The sequence below is a fragment of the Phascolarctos cinereus genome, unplaced genomic scaffold, assembly GCF_003287225.1.
Source record: "Phascolarctos cinereus isolate Bilbo 61053 unplaced genomic scaffold, phaCin_HiC Scaffold_2;HRSCAF=192, whole genome shotgun sequence".
NCBI lineage: Eukaryota > Metazoa > Chordata > Mammalia > Diprotodontia > Phascolarctidae > Phascolarctos > Phascolarctos cinereus.
In genome coordinates, this window is record NW_027555625.1 from 164,851,733 (window position 1) to 164,874,094 (window position 22,362).

The 22,362-nt window shown below is 35.1% G+C and overlaps 1 protein-coding gene across 2 annotated transcripts in view; it reads left to right on the top strand.

Moving 5' to 3' along the window:
• Positions 1-22,362, top strand: part of ESF1 (ESF1 nucleolar pre-rRNA processing protein) — a 98,966-nt gene that overhangs the window by 24,208 nt on the left and 52,396 nt on the right. For both annotated transcript variants that reach the window (XM_020986195.2, XM_020986203.2), the window contains exons 7-9: positions 5,728-5,842; positions 6,496-6,643; positions 17,890-18,051. In XM_020986195.2, the coding sequence (XP_020841854.1) occupies positions 5,728-5,842; positions 6,496-6,643; positions 17,890-18,051 (425 nt within the window). The remainder of the gene's footprint in view (positions 1-5,727; positions 5,843-6,495; positions 6,644-17,889; positions 18,052-22,362) is intronic.

Consider the following 22,362-nt stretch of genomic DNA (forward strand, 5'->3'; position numbering starts at 1 on the left):
GTGAATTTCCTTCCCTTTCTACTTAACTTACAAAAGTGGGGTTTTTTTAGGTGTTCAGTTAGTGGCTTTCAGGCATTTATTAAGGTTTCATTCATTTCAAATATGAATTAATGATAACTAGCTTACTTTTTTCAGAATTGTTTTCTTTTACTTGCTTATTGGGAGAATGTCATAAAGGATTTAAAACTGTTCTAGTAGAGAGAGCAGTGCCTAGAAAATGTATTTAATAGGCATGAAGAAGTTTCATTTTCTTTCATTTTGTTGTATACTACATCAACAAAACAAACTGAATTTTTTTCCTACCCTATCTAAGAAAACCCTTTTTTGTCAGCCCCCAAATGCAAAAGCATATCTTGTTAACCTTTGGGATCATTCATATTGGACATAGTAAAAATATTTTACCAACTGCAATCATTTATTCCTGTTGAGCCCATACACAAGCCCATCTGGTAAGAAAATTGATTTTTTGAATTTAATACTAATAAACCATTCCAAAGAAAACACTTTGTGGTAGAATATAAACCATATGCTGCCTTTTGAAAATATAGTATTACTGTACCTGAAAAGTGTACAAGATTTAAGTATAGTCAAAGCATGACAACATGAGATTTTCAAAGTAATTGAAGTGGGTAAATATGTAAAAATGAAATTACTTCTAGTGGTTTTTGTACTTTAATCCTTAAGAAAGCATTATCAGTTTTTCTCTTAGTCTTCATGCATCAACTTCAAATATTATTTCTAAATTCATTTTTATGTATTTTTCTGAACTTATTAGCAAACACCAAATAAAATGTGCATATTAATATACATAGTAGGATGGGAAAAAGGATATTATATGTGAAAATCTCTATGTATAGGTTACTTTTCTCTTTAAATGTATAAATGTATTCAACCTATAGCTTTCAAAACTATCCCGCTTGTCCATGCTTCTTCCTGAATCTTCTTCTGTTATCTTCTCTGCATTAAAAAAAATAGATGTCTCAGTGACCTCCTTTTTCTTTTTCTCCTTTTTTGAGAAGAGGGAGGGTTATCCTATTTCCCCTTCAACTTTCCACCCCCTACCCTGTTGGGAAAAAAAGAAAAACAAAGCCATTGTAATAAATATGTGCAGTCAGGCAAACAAATTTTCCTATTGACTGTGTCCAAAGATGTATGTTTTATTTTATATCTTGAGTTCATCACGCTTCTATCAAGAGATGGGTAGCATGCTTTCACCATTAGTCCTCTGGAATTGTACAGATATTATTTTTCAGATAATACCTTGCTTATGTGTAGCACATTGTTTTGTTTTTCAAAGTGCCATCACATCTGTGAGTTCATCTGATCCCTGTGACACAATATGTTTAGATAGGAAAGGTGATTTTTAAAAAAAATCCCTATTACATAAGCAGTTAAAGCACAGAGAAATTGTAGCTTTTCCAGGATTATATTGTAGGTCAGCGGCAGAGCTACAAAGTGAATTTCTTTGAAACATGCAAGGCTTGCTATTAATGAAACTATGGTCCTTGATTTTCTACTCATTCATATACCAGACACACATATACCCCAGAACATAGCAAATTAATAAGATATTAAGAGTTTCACCAACTTGAGTTATTTGGGGACAGGGTTAAATGGAACCATATTTTTAAATGTACACATATTCATAAAGTTCTGCTCTAGGGCCTCATTGTGCTATAGAGAGGATCCCAGATTTTCAAAAGCAATGTCGATACATGACAGAATATACCTTGCTAAAAAGAACTTGAGAGTATAGTCCTAGAAATAGACCATGTCTGTTTTTCAGGACTGCCTAGTGCAGAAAGGATAGCTTGGCCACTTGATGATGAGTTTGTTAGCCACAGCAACCATGAAACAAAACTTTAAAATGCCCCTCAATCCTGTGTAGCCCCTTGTAGCTCTGTAGTGACTGAGTGACAGAATGTGCCAGAATGGTGGAAAAAGAGGCAGAGGATGCTGAGAATCACAAAAGTTATAAACCATTGATCAGTTTAGCTGTTGGTATTTTAAAATCTGAGACCATTGAGTAGGCATGTTCCTGGAGAAACTGAATTGGTATCGATCTTGACATTTTCACTATAAACAAAGCCAGAAGACTCAGGGAAGTTGGAGTAAAAATAAGGGATAATTTACAAGATCTCCTTGAAAGGGCAAATAAAGGAGTCGGGAAGATTGTTTTTTTTATTGTGTGTACATAGATGACAAGAAACATTATTTCATTTTGAACATCTTTTATTGCAGTGCTCGATAGTTTTGTTAAAAGGTCATAGTGAACATCTGTTAAAACCTGGTAAGACCCTCCAAATTAAATGACCCAGTAGATTCATTATAAAGGTAGTAAGCATGGAATGGGGCATCAAATTCTTGTCTTGAATAAATTTTGGCATGAGGCTTCTGTGTAGATTACAAGTTTTTGACCTAGCTCATTCCTTGTTCCTGAACTATATATTCCAACATACTTGCCTACATATGATCAGCATAGACTAATACTAAAAAAGAAATTTATAACCAAGCAGAAATTACTCATGCTATGGAAGCCATTTCTAATTCAGATATTTGTGTGTAAGCAGAACACCAACTTGCTCAAGAAAAGTTCAAAATTAATATGAAGCCACAAGAAACAAAAATGGAAAAGATATGTATTTAAAACAACTACAACCTGATAAATTTAAGCAAGTTGTTGATCCCAAATAATGAGAAAAAATGGAAAAGGGGTCTCTAACACCCATTTAAAAATTTTCTTATTGAAGTTTAACTTGTGTAAGTTGTCATGTTGAAGACATTTTTTAAAAAGGTAAAAAGCACCTATTCTGGAGTCATACAGAAAGAGATGACAACGAAGGGAAGAAATTGTTTAGAGTATAAACTCATTTAAAAATTTGACAGAGGATGGTGGAAGATTATGAACAGTGTCATCATAAAACAGAGAAGCAGTGGAGAAAAAACTTGTTTCAAAACTGCTGTGTGAGATATCCATCTGAGTAGAGTCATCCCATGGTCATTTAAAGAATGAAACTGGTGGGAGGAAAACCAATAAATACAGACTAAAAATAATTCATGAAAATGTTTATGACAAACTCTCTTCACCATCAAGGATAGAGGGAGCATTTGAACTCAACATCACAATCCAGGTCTTGCCTCAGACTGTGTCTTAGAAGATTTAATCTTTTCATACCTGGAACTCCTACCATGAAGTCCTACTTAATATCTCAGATGGCCCGTTCTTTCTGGCCAGCTCCAGCCTTGCTTTACTTTCCTACCCAACCATTTCACCAGCTGTTGTACACTCTACCTCACCCATCCCTTTGCAGTTCTGGAACCTTAATCAATTGTATTCTAACATTGCTACTTGGAAGGGTGTGTCATTCTACTTCCCATATTTCGTCTTACTTTCCCTTAACTTCTCAAATGAAGTGACCCTTTCTGGTCCCCACTTCCCTTCACTATATGTCTCCCCTTATAAGAATGAATCTCCTTGAGTGCAGGAACTATCATCACCTTTGTATTTGTACCCCTAGTTCTTAGCAAATTATTTGACATATAGTAAGTGATTAATGAAATGCTATTTTATTAATCCATCCTTGCTTTTCCTTGCACATAATACTCAGTCTCCTATCTCTACTTCTTTTCACTGACAAGTCCCTCTTCCTGTAATGCACACCTTGCTTACCTCCACGTCTGATTTAAATACATATAGAAACTTTTGCTTTTAAAACATAAATACAGCTCCTCTAAGAAAAATAAATGCAAATTGGCCTCTTCAGCGGACATCTGTACAAAATCTTTCTTGGTCCATCTAGCTCACAGTTTCTTAACCTTGGGCCTCAGATCTTTTTTTTAAGTTAATATTTTAAATACCCATATTTCGGTATAATTGATTTCCCTCATAATCTTATATATTTTGTTTTATGCATTTCAGACCTTATTGTGAGAGGGTCTGTAGCTACTGAAATCCATAGCTGAAAATGTTAAGAACTCATGTTCAGCTGCTAATACCTAACTTTCTTCCCCCTCCCCTATTTATGTTTTGTTCATTTTGTACACACTTACCTATGCACATGATGTCTCCTGCTATAGAATGTAACCTCCTTGAGGGAAAGAGCTACTTTATTTTTGGTTTTTGTGTCTCCAGTGCCTAAAGGAGTGCCTGGCATGTAGTAGGCCCTTAGTAAGTGCTTGTTGATTGACTGTACATGCCCACAGAGCTAGGGGAAATGGTATTGAAGAGAAACAGTAGCTGGCTTTAACCAGGTATGCATGGAGGAGGTCCATGTTGGATGTGACACAGTTTTGAGGGCACTGAGGGACAGAGTTCAAACATAGTTCTAAAGACTTTGGTGAGGAGCGGTGAAAACCCAGTGAATTTCCTTGATGGCTGCTTTTTAAACTCTTGCCAGTAGCTCTCATTTATATTAAGCTCAGCTGGATCCTCACTGTGTCAAGGTATTCCTTTTATTCGTCCCAAATCAATTCACTGTTCCACTCTGCATAGTGCCTTTTCCAAATCTTTTTATCCCTTCCCAAACCTCCCATGGCTTTCACTCATCAGAGATCTGATCCCATTCTTATTCACAAGATCTTATTCTTGTTCACAAGAAGCTTGCATTCTAATGAGGAAAGGAATAAATATGCACATAAGTATATAGAGAATAAAAATAAAGTTAATAAATACAAGTTCAGACTGTGCTATTCAGTGAGATGGATAACCTAAAAGAGTTTTGTCCATGTGTGTATCTCAGACACCGAAAATTGACAGTGGTGAGTCCCAGAATTGAATAGGATGCAGAAAGCAATGTAGAGTGCCTTTCAAAAATTGCAGAGTTCTTTGGCTTCTCCATGAAACAAAGGCCCATTTTATAACACCATTCTTTCAGTGATGATGTATGGCTGTGAGTCTTTGAACATCACATTCAAGAATTAAAGTTGATGATCACCCCAGAGTCAGTGGGAAACAGGTTGTTGGTGTGAAGAGCAACACTATATTACAAAAAATTATGAAGGATATCATCAATCAGCATCTCATTATAGAGGAAATTGGAGTGATCCCATAGGGAAAATTCAGACAAATACGTATACTCCATGGGCATCTTCTGGATATTTTAAAAAACGCTCAAGAAAGACCCCCAGCATATGTTAGGTAGAACTTCTTTGGCAAACTTAAGGGAAGGATATACATTAGTTACATGGGATGATAAGCGTGATTAGTTACTGTCTGCATCATTAGAGGGAATACATACATTAATGAGATTACATATTTATTAGATATATCAAAGCAAGTATCTTGGTGTAAAATAATAGGTAACATTTATATAGCACTTACTATATGCGAGGCACTGCTAAGCATGTTACAATTATTATTTTATTTGATCTTCATGACAACCCTGGGAGGTAGGTGCTATTATTATCTCCATTTTATAGATGAGGAAACCGAGGCAAACAGGTTAAATGAATTGCCCAGGGTCACTCAGCTAGGAAGTGTTGGAGGCTGGATTTGAACTCTGGTCTTCTTGACTCCAAGCCCAATGCTCTCTCCATTGCGCCACCTATCTGTGGTATATATACATACACCCATTGGTTTGTTATTCTGTTTTGAAAATGTTGATTGCTTTGAACAGCCTATAGAATATATGTCTAAACTGTAGCTAACTTAAAGAATCCAACATTTTTGTTTATTGCTGAAATATTCTTTAAATTTTTTTGTTCTTTTTCTTGTTTTTGCATTTAAAGGTTTATTCCAGATGATATTACATTTGATGAGGAGCCAAAAGACATAGCCTTAGAAGTGGATATAACAACCTATAAACCCAAATATTTTACATCTGCAGCAATGGGAACATCAACGGTACCTGAATCAAATGCTCTTTAAACTTTCCAACATTTAAAAAATTTCTTTACTTACAAAAATGTGTCAATCATTGTTTAAACACTCCAAGATAAGGTTTTTTTCCCCCTGTGACACTTCCATATCATTTTTGGAAATAATGGGCTCAACATATACTACTGTTATGCAGTCATCATCTGTACTTTTTCTAGGAGTAATGTTAAGGTTTAAAAAGTAGAAGAGCTGGAAGTAGTATTTGGATATGGCTAAATCATATGGGAGTGGGGGGGATTTTCAAATTAATGTGTTTTTACTACTCTTAAATCTGGTTGTCTTCTCTTGATTTTTTTTCCTCTTCTTTATTTCACATTTCCTTTGAACTGTCATCCCCCTATATATCTCTTAGTCAAAAGTGTGTGGCAGAAAGAAGATTCTCAAAACTAAAGGGAAATACAAGAGTATAAAGTGAATGGAAGGATTAGTAGCATATACTTTGGGAAGCAACATTCTAAAATTGACTTTAATATGCCTCATATCACAGTTTAAAACATAAATCTGCATGTCCAAATTAACACAGATTCTATATTGAGATACTTGTAAATGTTCTACAAAATTCAGGCTTATAATTTTGCCGTATTTTCCTGATTTCCATCCATGTGGTATTTTTTTTAAAGGTGGAGATCACTTGGGATGAGACTGACCATGAAAGAATTAAAACACTAAACAGAAATTTTAAAAAAGATGAACTTCTTGACATGGATTTTCAAGCCTATTTAGCATCTTCCAGTGATGATGAAGAAGAACCAGAAGAAGAGCAACAAGGTGCATGTTGATTTTTCTTCTTCTAAAAACTTCTTTGTAGGGGCAGCTAGGTGGCGCAGTGCATAGAGCACTGGCCCTCGAGTCAGGAGGACCTGAGTTCAAATGTGACCTCAGACACTTGACACTTACTAACTGTGTAACCCTGGGCAAGTCACTTAACCCCATTGCCTAGCCAAAATGAAACAAAAACCTCTTTGTATATTGGTTTGCAAATATATAGGGGCTCTTAACAGTTTTAATTTTTCTCTGTGCAGAGGTTTTCAAACTTTTTGGTCTCAGGACCCTCTTAAAAATTGAGGACCCAAAAAGAGCTTTTGTTTATGTGATTGTATCTATCAGTATTTATCATTTTGAAATGTAAATGCCTTCACGTTATTGTGAAAAGAATTTTGACCTTGCCAAAAAGGATCTTGGGAACCTTAGAGATCCTGTGATCACACTCTGAAAGCCACTGCTCTATTGCAAAGAATGCAAGAATGGCGTACTGGATACGTTATATCACCTTCCTAGATTGAAGGGGATAACAAACTGATTTCTTGGGAGGAACATTTATTCTTCATTTCTCTCCACTATCCTGTTCCCTTTCCCAAAAAAACCTTATCATATTTTTGGCAACCTAAAAGTTTTTCACGTTTCATTTAAATCTGGTGCTTGCTGAGATTAGATAAGTTACCAAAAACCTGAAGAAACCTGTCAGGGCTTATATGTGTATTTTTATACTTACTATTTGAATATATACATGAATAGTACTGTTTGTACTCTTTAGTGTTTGACATATACGTAGTATGTAAGAGTGGTATTCAAAGTCACTTTGATTTTTAAATGTAAGGCTCTACCTGGTTTTCTTCAAACTCTGTGGCCCAGTGTAGCTGAACATTCTCACATAAAAATCTTTTGAAGTTTTGTTCTTCAGAAACCTTCTATAATAGAAGCCTTCATATATTACTTCTATCACTAGCTATGATACAGCTGCTGACAAAGGAAAGAGCCATGAGTTATTTATGTCATGCTGTTAAACTAAACTTTGCTTCTTTTCCTTGCAAATTTTCCTTTCATGTAAGAAGCAAAAGATTTATTTTCCTTAGTTTTTACTTTTGACATATTATACAGGCATAAAGATAATTTTTTTAAAAGTTTTGAAAAGAACTTGAAATTAGATGCCATTTAAAAAATAACTTCTCAGTTATCACAAGTAGTTTATCCCTATTTTTCTTCATTAAACCCTTTACAAAACAAAGTTATTCATAGTATAGGTACCTCAGTACATTTTAAAAAATTTATTTTATTTTCAGTCATGGAATAAAACAAGAATTTCCATAATGCAGGACAATAAAAAAAATGATTGCAATTGAAACTGCAGATCTGCCATATACAACTTGCTATTCTCTCCAAGTATACAACAAAGTTATCATTTAATTTTCTTTTTTTTTCCTTCCTCCCAACCCACCCTAGAGATGGCTACCATTAGACACAAATGGGGGGGGGTGGTGTATGTGTATGTATGTAAAATTATTCTATACATACTTCTATTTATCAGTTCTTCCTTAGGATGCAGATAGCATCTTTATTCATATAATCAAAATGACTTAGTCCCTCAGAGTTGTTCTTAAAACCATATTGTTGTTACTGTGTACAGTGTTTTCTTGGTTCTGCTCACTTCACTCATCATCATTTCGTTAAGTCTTTCTATGGCTTTCTAAGGTCAATGAGGTCATCATTTCTTCTAGCGCAGCAGTAATTCATTGCAACCGTACACCACAACTTTTCTTTCTATACTTGATAAGTCCTGGTCAACAATTTTGATTGCTTCATTCTTAATTTCAGTCTATATTTTCCTATCTAAGCTACTAATCTTCTTGGAATATCTTCTAATCTGATTTTCTATTTATTATTTGCATATATCTGACAGCAAAAGTAGTAAGATCCAAGATGTTATATAGCAATGTATTGGAATAACAGTTTGTAGCAATAGAATGCTTAGAACATGAAAGAAAGGTGGCAGCAACATAAATAAATGAACAGCAGGTGATAGTATTAAAGACAGGTGACAACACTGTTCATAAATGTCTTTCTCAATTATTCTTAAGTTGGCTGGTTAAATTTAACCCTAAAATACTCTTGTAATCATATAACTGTGACTGGCGTTCTGTAATAATGTGATTAGTTTTCCATTTTTGCCTTTAGGGCAGGGAAAGTTTTTAATATTTCTTATCCTCATCAAATAACAGGTTTTTCATGAATTTATGCAAGTTTTTTATAGGAATTCTACATCTTTTATTTATATTTAATTAGTTCATTAAAATTGTTTATTTAGTATTTGCTAAGGAAATTGTTAACATTGGAAGTTCAATACTGGAAGTTTTCACAGTTTTTAGAGATCTCAAATAGTTTCTTGATTTTCAGTTCTTGGCGCTACCCATAATTAAGTAAGTATTGTGACTCAGCATACATATAGCAGCCTAGGTATTTATTCAAATAAACTTGGACCCTTTTTTCTCACAGGTGTTTAAGAAAATATGTTAAACAACTATCCTGAGTCTTTTTTTTATGTTTTACGTTATGCTGCTGTATTATCAATTAATGAGAACTCCAAATGGATCCTAGGATTTAAAAGAGAGAGAGAGAGACCTTAGCAATCATATGCCATCCCCTCCTATTACCGTTGAGTAAACTTAGAAGTTCACCACTGAAGTAAGCTGCCCAAATTTATTCAAGTAGTGAATAGGGGCAGAACTTCACTTCCAGTTCAGGTCTGTTGACTCTGAAACCAGTACACTTCTCATTCTATCACAGACAAGGACACAGCATTGTACAATGGAAAGAGTTAAGAGGATCTTGGGTCAAATCTCAGCTTGGTTATATAACATTGGGCAGGTTACTTAACCCTTGTGTGCTATGTGTTCTTCTTCTGTAAAATGAGAGGATTGAACAAAGCAGCTTCCAAGATGCCTCCCAACTCTAAACTCTTTCCAAGACTTGTAATTTAAGATAAGTGGTGACATTCTAGGTTACATTGTTTTTCACATATATTGGTATAAGAGATTTGGTGCATCTGTTGCTAGCAGTGCAACAGGAAGCAAATAGGAAAATTTTAACATTAATATCTTTTTTTTTAATTGAGCGTTTGTTTGACTAAATTTTTAGCATCTCTGCTTAACAAAATTTTTTAAAACAGGTGACAATATGTGATTCCATTCATTTAATAATATATCCACTTGTTGCTCATTGGACAAATATTGTCCAAATTGACAACAATTTAATATATGTATAGTGTTTAGTACTTTCTGCTCCCTTTATTTTCGTTCCATCGCCATTATTGCAGAAGCAAAAGACTATCACATAGGATTTATGAGTTTTTTTTCTTTTTGTTTCTTGGGCTATTGTGGGCCGAAACAGTCATTATTTCATGGTTATGCTTCTGGAGATTAGCTAGGCTAATACTGAGTTAGGCTGGTCCTTGGACAGCAGTTGCAAACTGTTACCTAGTGTATACTCAAAACCTTTTCACTTGAGCAGAACCTATCAGAACCTATCCATCATTGATAGTCTTTTAAGATTCAAGGATACCACTATTATCAAGTCCTCAAGGTAGAATGTTAAGTGAACCAATGAGTTTATCTGGAGTAACCAAATCACAGCTTTATTGATATTCTTTGTATAAAGAAAACCAGAAGACATGAAAATGTTTCAATTAAAATAAAAGGATAAGTTGCAGGTTGCCATGAGAGAGGTGAATGGAAGTGTTGGAAGAGGTTTCATGATAAGCCTGTAGGAAACAGTATTTTATGGAATATTTGGGTATCTTGGTTTTAAATACACAAATGTCATGAAGACAAACAGCACCAATATCTGTTGCAGAGGATAAGAAAGTACAGATATTCCTCAGAGAACTTGGCAAAATATTCAGGAATGTCAGCATAATTTGATACTTAGTAACTTCACTTAGAAAGTGGGCACAGGGGAGGATGGCAAAAAACTATGTTGGAAAAATTGTTCAGGATTGAGAAATGAAAAAAGGCCAAAAGGCTTATCAACTAGTCAGCAATCTCATTTCTTTGGAAGGAGTCAGGAAACTCTGACTGGTGAAGCACCATTCTTTCTCTTTCTCTCTTATTCTCTCTTACTCTCTCTCTCTCTCTCTCTCTCTCTCTCTCTCTCTCTCTCTCTCTCTCTCTCCCTCTCTCTCCCTCCCTCCCTCCCTTCCTCCCCCCCCTCTCTCTCCCCCTCCCTCCCTCCCTCTCCCCCTCTATTACACACAGACTGGAAAAGAAAAACAAACCGGTATTAACTATGTCTTAATTAACAGAAAATGACTTCTTATCAACTAACTTAGAAGTCATTTCAGAAATTGCATTCTTTGTTTAGTGGGTCATATCATTGGTTAGAGCAAAAGTCAAACTCGATACCAAAATAGAAGGTGAGATAACATATTAATACCAAATTACAAGACAAGGTTGTGAGTATTATTCTCTTAAGCATTGCAGCAGCACTAACTCCATTATATTTAAGCAAATTGTTAACTCTGAAAAATAAGAAAAGCATAAAAGAAAAGACAGTAAGTCCATCTCTAATTTTTGGAGAATTTTAACTGTCCATAGGAGCCCCAGTGAGACTGAAAAGGGCCTGGAAATCAAACTATCTCAGCTAGCAAATATTCAAAATCTTTGCCAAGAAGAAAGGCATGGAAACCAAAGGCAACACTAGTTTAGAATATAACCCCATTTAAAAACCATCATGAAGTTGAAAGATAATTACAAGCAGTATTACCTTACAAAATAGTGAAAAGTAGTTGAGGGAAAAAGCCTGCAGAGAGCCTCACATGCACCCTAACTGGACTAAATCATACCGAGAGTGATTTATAGTTGAAACTGGAAGGAGGGCAACAAATAAATCTGAATTGGAACAGCTCTACTGACGTTTCTGTGGCAAGATGTCTCATCAACTCTAAGAGGGGAATCATTGAATTTTGACTACTGTCACCTTAGGTGTACCCATTATACATTTTGAGGCAGTGGTGTGGTTTGTTTGGTTGGGTTTTTTTTTTTCCTTAAACTGATTTCATCAGTGTAAGGGGAGCTTCCATGATGAATTTCCTCCTTCAGTGCAGATCAGTATCTTCTCTGCAAGTTGTCTTCCAGAGTTGTACTGGGAAATTAGATAACTTGCCCAGGGTCACAGTCACTCTTTATCAAGGTGGGAGTTGATCCCAAGTCTTTCTTACTTGGAGTTGAATCTCTTTCTAGTATCATGCTGCTTCTCTTAGTGTTTTTTAAGAACATGAAAGCAGAAAGGGGTATATTAGCTAGACCTGAACAACTACATACTGAAGAAGTTCATGCTGTAGATGACACCTTTTAAAGGTTTATGATAGCACAAAGAGTGGAATATTCCACACTACTCCTCATGAAAAATATTACCCACACACAGAGCACTTATACCAGAAAAAAAAGATTCAGAAGATAGCAATTGTTATCACATTCCTACTTTCCCATTTCTTTAAAATCTTTGCATATGACCTTTGCACATATCAGAGGGATCCCTAAAGAAGACATGAAAAAAACAAGGAGACTTAAATTGCTTTCCACAAAATAGCTGTTTCACTTAATGAGATGTTGTGAACATAACATCACTCTGTATTGGTTTGTTAATTTTCCCCTAAAAAAGTTTTTGATGTAGTGTTGGGTAAATGCAGCCTTAATAGATTTTCCTTAAACAAGGTATCTGCCACAGCTTTGTTTAAATTAAATAGAATTTGTGACAGATACCACAGGGGGATAAGGAGGAGTGGTCCACTGATTATCATAATGCAGCACATAAACCATGAAAACATGCACACCAAAGCTATTTGCCACTACCACAGAGGATATTCTGTACAACTTGGAAATAGAGAGGGATTCCCCATTAGTGATGTCACTCTCCAGATGATAGTGCTTATGGGTGGCACTGTGTTGACTCTGTCAGGCCTAGTGGTAGAGAATCCTAAGCGAGATCTATACTCTTTTCAGAGAAATGATCTAGCCAGAATTAGTCTTTATTTGGGGATAAAAGTAAATAAAATGGATTCACTCATCTCATAATAAAAGCTTTACTATATGCCATACATTGCTAGGGATTGGTGATAGAAAGACAAAAATAAAATTATACCTTCCTTCAAGGAACATGCATTTTCTTTCAGGGAAAAAGTATATCCACATGAGTAAATGCCAAAAATATGCATGAGTCTGAGAGACTCTAAGAAATGAGAATAGCATAGGCCTTATACAAGAGAATAAAAAATCCATACTGCTCTAATTACAGCATGTACTCAGACAGACAGCTTATTAGGTTGGTCATTGTATGTAGTTGCTTAGCTGGATTTCATTTGGGAAATTGCAGGTATTTTTAAAAATCTTAAGCTGCTGTCATGACAGTTTTTCTGTTTTTAAACACCAGTACTCTCCTAATGATAGTACATCATATAATCATAATTAGCATCATGATTTCAGGACAAAAAAGGACATTAGAGAGATGCATGGTGAGTTTAAGGATGTGACTTTTTAAAAATTTTTATACTTTATTTTTCTTCTAATTACATGTAAAGACAATTTTTAATATTTGTTTTTTAAAATTTTGAGTTTCAAATTCTCTCCCTCCATTCTCTCCCCCTCCCTCAGACAGTAAGCAGTTTGATATAGATTATACAGGTGTAGTCACTCAAAACATATCAGCCATGTTTCAAAAGAAAACACAGACCAAAAAGAAAAATAAAGAAAGTTAAGAAAAATATGCTTTGATCTGTATTCAGACTCCATCAGATCTTTGTCTGGAGGAATATAGCATTTTTTCATCATAAGTCCTTCAGAATTGTCTTGGATTATTGAATTACTCATAATAGCTAAGTCATTAACAGGTGATCTTTGTACAGTATTGTTGATACTGTATACAGTATTCTTCTGGTTCTGCTCATTTCACTTAAATCAGTTCATATAAGTCTTCTGAAACCATCCTGCTTGTCATTTCTTTTAGTACAGAAGTATTCCATCATGATCATATACTACAACTTGTTTTGGGAATCCCCTCAATTTCCAATTTTTTGATGCAGCATATTTTCAAGAATAATTACTGTTTAATGATCTATCATCAAAAGCATGCATCACCAGAAAAGTTAGGTGGGATTTTCAGCAGTTGAATATAGGAATGATAGATGGACAATTTGAGTGCTTTACAGGTATTCATGAAAAATTAAAAGAACCAGAGGGAAGGTCCCCAGCATGTTGGGAAGATTCTCTAAAGGATTTATAAGATGCCATAGATGAGAATTGTGTAGGATAGAAAAGCATGGAGTGATTTCAGTCTATAATACCCCTCACATGTACTAAACCCTTGTATTAGAGAAAAATATACCTTTATATGAGTTACCCCACACTTTAGAGGTTCAGAAAGTTAAGTTTTATTACTGGAAAAATCAATTTAAAGTAGGCCATCAGAGACTTGCCACTAAAATTTCAACCTGGAAGGATCTTGCTTCTAATTATGTTTTCAGAAATGAGCTTTTAATAGAAAGAAGTACATTGCCATTTTGTTAATGTGTTCCTGATGTTTTATCCTTCAAGTTATGGAATACAGGACAGGATTCCATCCAACATTATTATTGTGGCACTAAGCACAAACAGAAAAAAAATGAATTTCAGCTGTTTGAATGGAAATGTAAAAGTGTGATAGGATGGAAAGAATGTCCTGGACTACTTTTTATTCATTTTTTGAAAAATCTATAAAAATATTTGTAAGCATTTTCTTTTACCCATTTTTTGGAAAAATGTTACCTTTTTAGGATTTAAAGAAGAAAAATCTGCTACTATTGATGTTATACAATATAATATATTTGTCTGATATTTTTTAGGAACCTTTTAGCCATAGATCATAGCATGGTATGTCTCTATTACACTGCTTCTGAATTTTCTCTTATTGGGGTTATTCACTCAATTCAAAAAGTCTTGTAAGTGTTTAAATCCAAGACTTTAATTTATGTTTTTGACCTGGGGAATCACAGTGGGAGTTTAGGAAGACAATTTTTATATGTACCAGCTTTTTTCCTAATGGTTGTTGCACTCAATTTTTTGTAATATTCCTTTGGAATCTGGCAGCACATTATTTTATGGATTTGGGAAGAGGAGATCTTGCCAAGTTACGCAAATTAACCGAAATAAATCCTTTTCTGCTCACTTTATTTTCAAAATAGAACAGGGAGCCCATTAGAAAATAGGTTTGCTAACTATCAGATCTCAAATTCCTTCTCATCCAATATCTCCACAGTAAGACCAGCTTCTTTAATCTTTCTGTCTTGGGGCTCAGTTCTCATATACCAAATTAAGGAAATGTCCTTTTAGCTCCTTTCTACCATGAAACTTGGGGGCTGAATACATTTGCCTGCATCCTTACTTGCCCCCATGTTTACCAATCTTTTTTTCCTGAACATCACAATGAATATATTACTACTATTAATAGTAATAACTAACATTGATGTAGCACTTTGAGCACTTTACATATATTATCTCATTTGATTCTTGTAACAACCCTGTGAGGTTGTTTCTGTTATTACCCACATTTTTTAGAGATGAGGAACTGAGGCTGACAATGACACACAACTATAATTTGTGGGAGAATTCAAATTCAAGTCTCTCTGACTCCAAGTGAATTTCACTCAATTCACTGTGCTACCTATTAAGGAGAAATGCATAGTTGCACCCCTTGCGTCTAATGTAAAAGCAGAATGTGATGTAGTTGGACATCTTAATTAAATAGCATATTGGATAGGAATCTCCTTGATCCAGGGCCATAGGATTCTAATTCCAACATCTTCATTAGTGAATGAATCAAAGAATAAATCATAGGAACAATCCATAATTATATTAAAAAGAATGATAACAATGATATAACATACCAGAACTCATAAATCAAAGTTAAATTAAAACTTAGAGGAAATTCACATCACTAAAACCATTACCAAAATAGAAAAAGGGAAAATCAATGAGCGTGCACAAATTAGCAGCCCTGAAATAAGTACAAATAAGGAAACCATAGAAATTTGAGAACCAAAGAAATATGTAAATAAAAAGACTATAGAACTTAAAAGATGGTTTTTGGGGGGGAACCTAAAAAACAAATTACCAAAATCAGGTAAGGAAAATGTGAACTAATCAAGGTGAATTCACAGAATAAGAAATTTTAAAATTATCATAAATTACGATAAACTACTATTTGCCAGCAAAACTGAGAATTCAAAAGAAGTTGACAAGTGTCTGTAAACATTTAAAATATCAAACTAATAAAAGATGGATTAGAAATCTTAACCTAATCTCAGAACAGAATTTAGCAAATTGTAAATTACCTACCAAAGAGGAAGACCCTTGGGCCAGATGGAGAAATTGTAAATTGTATCAAATGTTTAAAATTTGTAGCATAATATAACATAGTTTGTAACATAACTGTGCTACAAAAATAATGCACTGTTATACCTCCAGGATCAAATATAAAGTCCTGTGTTTGGCTCTTTTCTACCTTTCTAGACTTCTTACACCTTATACTCTACCCCCACGTGCTCTGTGATACAGTAACACTGGCATAGTTGCTGTTTCTCAGGACACTCCATCTCCTTGCTCTGGGCATTTTCATTTGAGGTACCCCATGCCTGAACCTCTCTCATCTTTCTCCTAGCTTCCCTGGTTTCCTTCAAGTTCCAGCCTATGTCCCATCTACAAGAATCCTTCTCCAGTTCCACTTAATGGTAGAGGCTTCGTTGTGAAATCATCTCCCCATTTACCCTGTATACTTGGTGTCTGTGCATAGCTGTTTGTATGTTGTCTCCTTCCTTTAGTCTCTGAACTCCTTGAGAGCAGGGACTGTTTTTTTGCCTTTCGTTGTATCCCCAGTGCTTAGCATGTTGCCTAACACCTAGTAGGCACATAATAAATGCTAAATGGCTGGTTGACAGGATATTACTCTGACATCTAATCTATTGAAATGTGAATTTGATGGATTTTGTCTTTAACATCCTAATTTCTTTAGGCCTGGCTTACTTTTGGTAATAGACAGTAGATTTGAAATATTATTTTCTGTTTTTCTTATGCTTCCTTCCCCCCCCCCCATTCTTTACCAAACTTGAAGAAACTTTTAATGGGTCAAATTTACAAAAATGCATGTGTTTGAATAACTGATTGAAAATTCTGCCCATTTTCCAACCACAAACATGTAAAACATCATTGAATATAATAAAATATTTATAAACATCACATAAAATTATGGAATTTTGAACCTTAGAAATTATCTAATCCCATGGTTCTTAATGATCTTCATGATCTGTGGTTTGTTTTTAAAATATTTTGATGACTATAGCTCATATAATTGATTTCCCTTTTAATTCTATTATTTTAACACACTTTTTAAAAATTTGAAAAAGGATCTACATAGGCTTCCCCAGAATGCCAAAAATTTCAGTTAATGCAAAGGAAATGAAATCTAGGCTACCTTCTTTATTTTACTGGTGAAAAAAAATGTGTCACAGAAAGATTTAAGTCCTAATCTGTGGGTCATATAGTGGGTTCTACAAGCAAAACAAATTCAGGGGTACTTCCAATAGAGCACACTTAATTGTGATTTATGATGCAGCCAGAAATATCAGGTTTAGGGGACAGCTAGGTGGCACAGTGGATAGAGTACTGGCCCTCGAGTCAGGAGGACCTGAGTTCAAATCCAGCCTCAGACACTTGGCACTTACTAGTTGTGTGACCCTGGGCAAGTCACTTAACCCCATTGCCTAGCCAAAAAGCAAAAAAAAAATGGTAGAAAATTTTGTGTGGTTGAGAGTGAAGAGTTGTGAGTTAATTGGTTATAGAGTATAAATAGGTATATTGTTTCATAGCCTGTATTTAGTAGCTGTAATTTTTTTTATTTAATGAAAAAGTAGAAATTTTGAAATAATGACACAATAATGCTAGCTTTATATGAAATTAATTAGTCTTCATTTAATCATAGCTGCCAAAGTAGATTGACATTCTTAAGTTTGGAAGGGTTCTTTTACTGGGGATTTATGGTAGCAAATGCTGGTTGAAAGATTCTGTACTTTGCACATAGAGCAGTAGTTAACATGCTTCTTTTGGATCTGGGTTAATGATCAGTATTCATTTTACTTCATGGGGGGCCCATTATAGGGTTATTGTTGTTGTTATCATTTTTAATGGATATGTTAAGCTAAATTGTTTCTTTACTAGGTGATGGTGGAGTCAGTGGGGCAGAAGATGTCAGCTTTAAAAAGAGCCAAAAGGATGATGATGAACAAATTACAAAGTACAGGCAACTTTTGCAGCTTATTCAAGAAAAAGAAAAGAAATCCAAAGACAATGACATGGAAATGGAAATTAAATGGGTTCCAGGTAAGTTAAATCAACTAGCATTTCTTTAGCCCCTCATATATGCTAGGCATTTGTGCTTAATGCTAGGGACACAAAAAAAGGCAAAAGCAGGCCTTGTCTCAAGGAGCTTACAGTGTAGTGAGGGAGACAGTATGTAACCAATTATTTTTAGACGATATGTACGTTATCAATCAGGTATACTCCCAGAGGGAAAGCTCTATAATGAAGCAGGATGGGAAAAGCTTTTTGCAGAAGGTGTCATTTTAGCTGAAACTTGAATGAACAGTGAAGTTGAGGAAGGAGAGAGTTCCAGGCATGGGAACCTGCCAATGAAATTAATGCTCAAGGTTGTGACATAGAATGTCACGTGCATGGAACCAATCAATATCACTAGAGCTAAGAGTACATGAGGTTTAGCAAAGCGTAAGAAGACTGGAAAGGTAGAAAGGGGTTGGGTTGTGACGGTCTTTGAAAGCCAAAGAGAGGATTTTATATTTGATTCTGGAAGTAATAGAGAGCCGCTGTAGTTTATGGTCAGAACTGAGTTTTAGGAAGATCATTTAGACAGCTTAATGGTGGATAGATTGGAGTGGGGAAAGACTGAGACAGTCAGACCCACCTGCAGGGTATTATAATAGTGTAGGCATGAGGTGATGAGGGCTTGAACCAGGATGGTACCAGTGTCAGAGTAGAGAAGAAAGTTGATGGAAATACTTGACCATTGAATGAGTGTGAGGGTTAAGAAAGAGTTAAGGAGCGACGGAAGCAGGAATTATGGAGGAAAGAAAGACCATGAGCCAGATGCTGAATTCATTGAGAAAGAATCAAGAGTGTTCTGGAGGTCTGTAGACAAAAACTACCAGATTTTTGCTTGGATAATAAATATAGTTCAAATGAACCTCAAAGGAGGAGTGATGGTGAGCATGGAAGTGGCATTGGGGTAGCAAGAAGTATTCCAACATCTCCCACCACAGCCAGCCAAAGTGCAACCAGTGCTGGAAAGAGTAATCTAGGAAGAATTATGTACCTACCTAAAAATTTTCTTTTTTCATACTGAATTTCACAAACCTGAGTAGATTTTTAGATTTAGAGAAAAAGAACATTTATTTGAAATAACAATATTAATTACTAATGTGGTATTAAAAAGAAACAACATGGTTTTAGTGGATAGATGATGGACCTGGTTTTAGGAAGACCTGAATTCAAATTCCACCTATGACACACTATCTTTGTGGCTCTTTACAACTCTTTACAACTCATTTTATTTCTCTGTGCCTCATACAAATCCCTAGGATTTCTTTATAAAGTTATGATAATGACAGGTCAGCTTCATGTTAGTAGAGAATTTTCCCATATCTGGAGTTGTACATACTGATAAAATCTTAAATTAAGTAACAAAAGAAACTATGACGTTGGGCGCTTTCATTCTCTGGGATCATCATCAATGGTAAGAATCATAACAATAACTAGCATTTATATAGTGCTTAGTGTATGCCAGGCACTGTGCTAATCTCCTTTTTTCAGTTGAGGAAACAGGCAAACAACTTAAGTGACTTGTCTAAGGTCACACAACTAGTGTCTGCTGCCTGATTTTAACTCAGATCTTCCTGACTCCAGGCCCACACTCTATTCCCTGTGGCACCTAGCTGCTTCAGCAAATGAAGTTAGACAAAGTGACTTCAAGGTGCCTCTTAGCTCTAAAATTTATGAACCTTGTTTCTTTTGGCCTAGAATGTACTAATATCTCTTTTGGTTCTGTTTGGACTCTTTTTGGCGATAAAGATGTAATCGTTTCTATCTGTTAGCAAAAGTAGGTCCTTGATTCTGGTTATTATATTCTTGAAAGTAATAAAACTTTCATTTTTTAAAAAAGTGCTCTTTATTTCAAATGATTTTATTGTTTTAGACTGACCTTCTTCCCTGTCCTAAGTGGATTTGTATCTTAAGTGTGCTATGAACATCTAAATAAACATACCATAAGTGATTTTTTTATAGATGTATTACCATTTTGGGCCATCTTTTTTTATTTGAGAGTTAGCATGGAAGATCAGGCGGCTAGGTGGCATAGTGGCTAGAACACTGGGCCTGGACTCAGTGTCTGCCTCAGTTTCCTCATCTAAAATGAGCTGGAGAAGGAGATGGCAAACCACTCCAATGTTTTTGCCAAGAAAACTCCAAATGAGGTCACAAAGATTTGAACACAACTGAAAAATGACTGAGCAAGCAACAAAATGGAAGTACAGAAAAAGCAGTGGATTTGGAGTTAGAGGATCTGGCTTTAAGTCCATAAGGGTGGATTGACTTGCCAAGGTTACACAGACAGTACCATAGCCTGGATTCAGTTTCCCATCTATAAAATGAGATTATTAGGGCAGCTAGGTGGCACAGTGGATAGAGCACTGGCCCTGGATTCAGGAGGACCTGAGTTCAAATCCAGCCTCAGACACATAACACTAAATAGCTGTGTGACCCTGGGCAAGTCACTTAACCCCATTGCCTGAACTGGAATAAATAAATCAATAAAATAAAGAAAGAAAAATGAAATGAGATTATTGAACTGAATAACCTTGGATCCTTTCCTGCTCTAAATCTATAGTTCTGTAAAATTAATACTATTCTAATACAATGAAAAACATATTTAGGCTAAATGGAGGAGTGCAGAAATAAAACCCGTTACTATGTTTTTGATTTATGTTATACAGTTTTCCAAGGACAAGCAAATCAGCAAACATATTTTTTTAACCAATCAGCAATCCTGCTTTAGTAGATTATGCTTTTTTTTAAATACGCACTTATTTCCTCAGTACTGACTAGTTTATAGAAAGATAATTGTGTATTATTTTTAGATTGCATCATATAACTTCATAATATTTTTTACAATAAAAACAAAACTTTTGCTTTGGTAGTTTTTATTCTGGAAATAAGTAGATTAGTATTTATTTTAGCATGTACATGTTAGAGTTAGCAAATATTAATTATGGTAATTATAAACCAAAATTGTTATTCTATTGAGGACTTAGGATATTAGGATAATTTAATGTTTTGAACTTTGGGGAAATAAATGCAAGGCTAAGAAAATGAAATATAGTACTGTGTTAGGTAAGAATTGAAGTCTGAAAAGAAGAAGAGTAAGGGAAGATATGATAGTTTTAAAATATTTGAGTACTATCATGTTAGAAGAGAAAGGAAACTTGTTCTATTTTGTTTGAAAAGAAACAAGTAGAAACCAATAAATGTAAATTACAAGGAGATAGATTTCAGCTTTATATAAAAAAGGGAATAGGAAGAGATAGATTTCAGCTTTATATAAAAAAGGGAATAGGAGAGCCTAGACCCATGGTTTCTTTGATATAGGGAACTCCTAGGTAGGTGAGGAAGTTCCCTCTAGCAATCTAAGTTATCACCTTCTCTGCAACAAAAGTTACGTGACTTTCCTAAGGTTGACCAGCCAGTATATGTCAAAGGCAAGTCTCAAACCCTGTTCTTTCTAGCTTCAGGCTGGCAGCTTTCTATCCACTAAACCATGCTGCTTCTCCCTAAGTAAGAAAGAACTTTGTAAAAATCAATGTATTCTGTTGCTGGATAAATGTCACAAATTCCCCAGTATTCATGCTTAAAGATCACAGAATGCCCAAAAGAGACCATAGAAGTTTCCCAGGCCAGTCACCTCAGTTTACAGATGAGAAACTAATTAGTGACAGATCTGGAATCCAGTGTTCCTGATACCCAATCTGTTACTTATACCATTATACCATCTTAGATTATTCAATCAAAGGCTAGATAGATAGCCCCATCCAGGTATTCAGTGAACATTTTTTAAGCTCATTTTATGGTGAAGAACTGTTCTAATTGCAGCTTGACTTGCTTTATAAAGACAAAAGTAGCTTACATTCTACAAGGGAACATATTATATGCAATAATAACTGATATTGTTTAATTGAAAAGAAAAAAACTTTGTTTTCATAATCTCATTGGAGCTCTACAACCCTATAGGCCAGCTACTATATCCCTATTTTATGGGTGAGGAAATTGAGACCAAAAGGGTAAATTATTTCTTTGTGGCTGTAAATACAGGATGTACAAAGGTAGAATTTAACCCAGGTCCTTTTGACTCCACTATATTCACTGTGCCATGCTGCCTTTAAGGGAATTTCAGCAGAGATATAGATCAATAATAATGAGCAGGACATAGGGGCAGCTAGGTGGCACAGTGGGTAGAGCACCGGCCCTGGATTCAGGAGGACCTGAGTTCAAATCCAGCCTCAGACACATAATACTTACTAACTGTGTGACCTTGGGCAAGTCACTTAACCCCACTGCCTAACCAAAAAA